The following is a 5,354-nucleotide window of genomic DNA, read 5'->3' as shown; positions in this document are numbered from 1 at the left end:
CGTTTTCAGTGAATTATTCATTCCAGTGTGTTTCGCTTTTAAACACGAGCTCTGTCATATTCTGTGATTGTCTCTGAAGAGCGCGAGCCCTCACACGTCACACGCTTGTGTGAAGTACTGACTGAACGGATTGTCAACACATCCCACCGCTGTATGGCCAGATGAGACGCAAACTACGTTTTCTCGACTGGATAACCAGTCTCGCTAGTAAAGTTTTGATGGATGAAGACTGCAATCAAGGTATAGACGATTGCGGTGGCGTACAGGAGTCGTACAGTAAGCACGCGTGAGTCCGTTATAATAAATATTGCGTGTATGAGTGCTCTTGACACACTGATCGCACATTGTATTTATGCACAGGCAGAGACATTTCCGTACATTCACGTTGTTTCCACACACATTCACGATAATGTTTTAATTTGTCATGTTTATGTTGCTGTAGTAGATATATGCAGTCAGCCGGCGATTTGTTTAGGGTTTTTTTTTTTTTTGCATCTCCATGTGGTCCTGTTCGGTATCGCAACTTGGCTTCTTTAAAATGTAAAAAAAGCTCTTTGCTGTTGCATTGTACATACTATAAAATTCTGATTTTTTTTTCTTTCATATGTGCTTATATGGGCTCCTTATATCATTTGGTTCTTTGGTGTCCTTTTACGAGTTTCTAAGTGTCCTTTTTTGGAATGACATCTAAATTTATCTTGAAAAAAGCTTGCAGAAAATATAGATTTTTGAGAATCACCCTTCAATCTTTTGGTTTACTTTGCTGCATAGCAAATGATGACAAAATAAACATTTGAAACAAGATAAATGGACTATGCTTAATTTCATGAAGTGTGCGATTAATCACAGAAAAATTATGTGATTTATTAGATTAAAAATTTTAATCGATTGACAGCCCTAAAATAAAGTCATCAGAACACAGAGTAGTGGTATAACTGAATTAATTGGTTCGGTAGAATAATTGATTTGTTTCTAAATGAATCAGTGTTTTTGAATAAGTTGTTGAATGATTGCTTTAATAATCACTCATAAAAGATTGCCTGTTTGTTTCCAGATTGAATCAGTGTTTTTCAACAGATCAATAGTGTGAATGAGTCACTACAGACACTAGTTGTGTTCATGAATGTATCAATGTTTTTGAATAAAGTGACTCATTCCTAAATACTTATTGGCACCTACAGGTGTATCAATGTTACATAAAAAATACATAATGCACAGACTGGAATTTGGAACAAAACCATTTCAATGACAAATATACACAAAGAGGTGTTAAAAATTGCAGCTGACATTCTTTCCAGTTGATTCATCGCACAGGAAATGGCCAGACAGTTTTTCTTTTCATTTTATAAAGTATTTTTGAGATGTTTAACAAGTAGAGATGTTTAATAAGTAAAGAAGACTTTATTGGTCAAAAATGTCTCTCTCTTCTACTTACCTTTTCAATTACTCTCTTGCATTTTTCAGAGACTACGAATGAGAGCTGTAACAAGCGAAATTCTAGCACTGTTCGAGAAATACCACCGACCCCCAACTACGATGACGCAGGAGAGTACACGTCCCTCAAAGACACAAGAGGAACTACGAAGCAGTACATTAGCGATGGGAGCGAACAGCCTCTCCTGAAGTCTTCAGACAGCGAGGGCTCCACCAGTGGTTCGGAGTCAACCATAAGAGCTGTTTACGCCCATGTCGCCCGCCTTTCCAAACACTCCAAAGAGGAGGAGGACAACGCCTCACCAGAGAAGACGAAAGAGAAGACGAAACCTCGTCCTCCAGACCCTTCCACCAAACCGAAGGTGTCCTGGATCCACGGAATATCTGGAAGCAGCCCAACAGAGCAAAGCCAGACTCCATCACAACATAAAGAAAAGAGGAAGAACAACTCAGAAGGTTCTGGAAAGGTGGATGAGAAGCAGCGATCAAAGGAGAAGTCAAGCAAGAACCGTGAAAAGCATCAGGATGGTAAGAAAGCAGATGGACCCGAATCACCAAGCAAAAGCAAATCTCACAAAGCTTCGGATGCCATTGAGCACCTCAATGGAACATTCCAGAACGCCCTGAAGAAGATCGGAAACTTCCACTCGGACAAGAAAACAAACGACACCAACAAAGATCCACCCAAGAGCCCAAAGATCATGCATCCGCATATGAACTCTGAGGCCGCCACGCTACTCGCAGCCCAGCTGAAGGAAAAGACCCAAAGCCTTAATCGGAACGAGGGTCTCACGGTGGGCATTAAACCCAATGGTGTATCAACACCTCAAGCCAACAGAGAGAAACCCACCCCACCTCAAAAGACCAAGCGCTCTGCAACTGGGACCAACAAGCCCCTTCTTCCCACCTCCAGCAACCTCCAGAAGATGGTGGCTCCTGTTTCAGACTCTACACCTGAACCTAAAAGCCCAGAAAAACAAGGGGTTAATGGGACCAGAGTTGAAGGAGACGCCACAGCAAAGAAAACACCCATCAAAAAACCACCGAGGAAGAAAGGAAAGGAGGGATCACTGGAGACGGAAGGCAAAAGCACTCCAAAGACGGCCATTATGCCACCTCAGACTGTCAAATAGATGTTTGATCACATTGGTGCATCCATTTTTGAGAATATAAAAGTACAGTTTTTCTTTCATTAAACTTTATATAGGAATTGGATGGATTTTTTTTTTTTTTTAATGGACAAGCTGCTTATAGGATTTAATATTTTGAAGGATTGTGGTTCTCGTTAACTCTTTGAAGACCTGGAATCGGAAACAACATTGTGGCTTGTGTACAGTATTAGAAAGGAAGAGTGATTGAATTTAATGTAATAAGCTCATGTTGTATGCTCAATTTTACATATACGTCCAAAGAGAGATTTTTCAATGCTATCCTAATTGTGTGATCAACAGGTTTTTGTGTCTGAAAAGGTTGAATTTAGCACTGTATTCACAGGTGTAAAGAATGAACCAAAGGTACTTTAAAGGTGCAGAAATGATGCCTATATTGATTTTCTCTCAGGCCATATTAGTATATTCAATACCTTGTAAATTGTGTCATGAAGGAAATTCTCAGCTTAGTTTCTAAGACATGTCATTTGGTTCACGTTCATCAGTACTTCACGCTTTTTAAGCTTAAAATGAGTGATATCTATATTCTTGCTGTTGAAGCTTAGCACTAGTTTGTCCTTTTCCCATAAAGTACCCACAGTCGGTATTGCATTTTTTGTTTAAGGCCATATAATGAAAATTTAGGGGTTTTTTTTGCTTTTAGTCTGTGTATGTTGGAGTTCAGGCTGTTTACATGATATTAAAGCCCTAAAAGTTCAGAAAACAAGTACAGTTATACAACCTTTCTCCTCTAGGCTAGATCTTGTACACCGGGGAGTATTCAAATTCTCATCCAATAAAATTAGGTCCTTGCTGAACTTCCTGTTGAAATAGGAAACACACATAAAAAAAAAGTGTGGGGGAAAATGAAAATGTTTCAATCAGTTTTGAACGTTGATATTTGCATTAAAAATCAGCACTTAAATTATTCTTAAACTCAGTAATTATTTTATGCCTTGCAAATCTGACATGCTTTTCTGTACACTACTGCATGTTTCTACAGCATAACTATGGCATTACTATAGTGCTCACTGGCATTTAATGAAAAATAATTGCCGTACGTTATTTATATGTACACATACATACAGCAATTGCAACCTACAGTTTGCCTTCACTATACAGTATCAGTTCAATACAACCAACAAAAATGTTCTTCTGTGGTTAAAATGAACACAATAATGGCTCATGACTGCAGCGTGTTTGTTTTTTTAAGCTTACTAGCTGAAACACCCTATAGCACTTGCAAATACTTTTTTAGGATGACACCAACAGAAAGAATTCATGAAAAACTGGATGGTTTTATTTTAACAAAGAACCTAGGGTTAAATGTTCAGTGTCTGGGTCTGCGGTATTTTTGAGTCTGAAAGCAGCTTTTCGATTGTGGTGTACAGTAACTGCTATTCCCTCATATGGTACCTTATATTTTTCTACATGCTAAGATATTTTGTAATAATATTTTTACCTTAATTTGTAAGCTGTGCTTATACAACTTATATCTTGCTTCTTTTTTTTTTAAATTGTGTGTCAAATGAACTGGTTTTCAATGTTTCAATGTTTTCCTTTTTTTATGTGCAAGCATCAGGTACATTTCGATTTAATGTTTAAATATCGTTCTGTTTACTCTCAAAATATCTTTTTCACGTTTCTCTGTGGATGTTATTGTTTTTATGAACGATAAACTGCATGATGCAGAGGTCAGTGAGAGATCGCTGAGAGAAATCTATGCATGTTACCCCATGCTCTGTTTTTGCTGTTCTGTTACTTGGGACCTACGACAAAAAACGACTTTTCATGTTGTTGCACGAATACAGAACATCACCATCCGCAGTGTATGATTTTATGGGAGTATGAATAACAGATTTTTTTTTCTACTCTGACTTTGGCATGAGCTTTGACAGAAGTTCAGCTTTTAAACATGGAGCATTATCAGTAGCACGCATTATCTTCATTCATTTTGTCCTGATTTTTGGCTTTCTGTGTTGTTGTTGGTGTGCGGTTGTTCAGTTACCGTATTTGAAATAAAAGCTCATGATCAAATGGCTCTCCCTTCAACATTCAATGTAATGTAATATATAAAAACAAACATTTTATAAAATTAATCTAAGACAAAAAAGACAAGACTTTGTACATACAACCTATAAGATTCTATTCTTTAAATATTCTTTAAATAAGATTCTTTAAATGTACTTGTGCTTAAAACTGTAAGAGTTTTTATGGGTCCATCTTACAAACTAAGTATTTAAAAGTTATTTTATTTGTAAAGATTCCATTTAACAACGATGACTATTTTCAAAATATTTAAATAGGATTTTGTTAGATTCACTCATGTTTTGTAGCCAGATCTGTTTTTTAAGGCCATATACATACAGTAATAATAATAACAACCATAAATATTAATAATATTATTAATATTAATAATTGTTTTAATTCTACTAAACATTAATAATATTTACTAAAAATCAAATCCTGTTTTGATTATCAAATCCTGATTATCATCAAATCCTGTTTTGATTATTATATAATCAAATCCTTTTTTTTTCCACTAAATAAGCACAATATATTATATAAAAACAATGGAATAATGCAGTGGAATTACATTAAATTTTATATATATGCACCAATATGCGACCCTGGAGCACAACACCAGTCTTAAGTCGCTTGGGTATATTTTTAGCAATAGCAAAAAAAAAAAAAACATTGTATAGGTCAAAATTATCGATTTTTCTTTTATGCCAAAAATCATTAGGATATTAAGTAAAGATCATGTTCCAT

General features: G+C 36.1%; 1 protein-coding gene across 1 annotated transcript in view; it reads left to right on the top strand.

The window, feature by feature from the left end:
* LOC107667270 (scavenger receptor class F member 2-like) overlaps window positions 1-3,635 on the top strand; it is a 37,144-nt gene extending 33,509 nt beyond the window's left edge. Inside the window, 1 exon segment of the mRNA XM_016458905.1 lies at window positions 1,465-3,635. Within this exon segment, the coding sequence (XP_016314391.1) occupies window positions 1,465-2,567 (1,103 nt within the window). The 3' untranslated portion in view covers window positions 2,568-3,635.
* Window positions 3,636-5,354: the final 1,719 nt, after the last annotated feature.

Source organism: Sinocyclocheilus anshuiensis, unplaced genomic scaffold (assembly GCF_001515605.1).
Source record: "Sinocyclocheilus anshuiensis isolate Anshui unplaced genomic scaffold, SAMN03320099.WGS_v1.1 scaffold373, whole genome shotgun sequence".
NCBI lineage: Eukaryota > Metazoa > Chordata > Actinopteri > Cypriniformes > Cyprinidae > Sinocyclocheilus > Sinocyclocheilus anshuiensis.
Note: the sequence above shows the minus strand (reverse complement) of the source record. Positions and strands in the feature narration are given on the sequence as shown.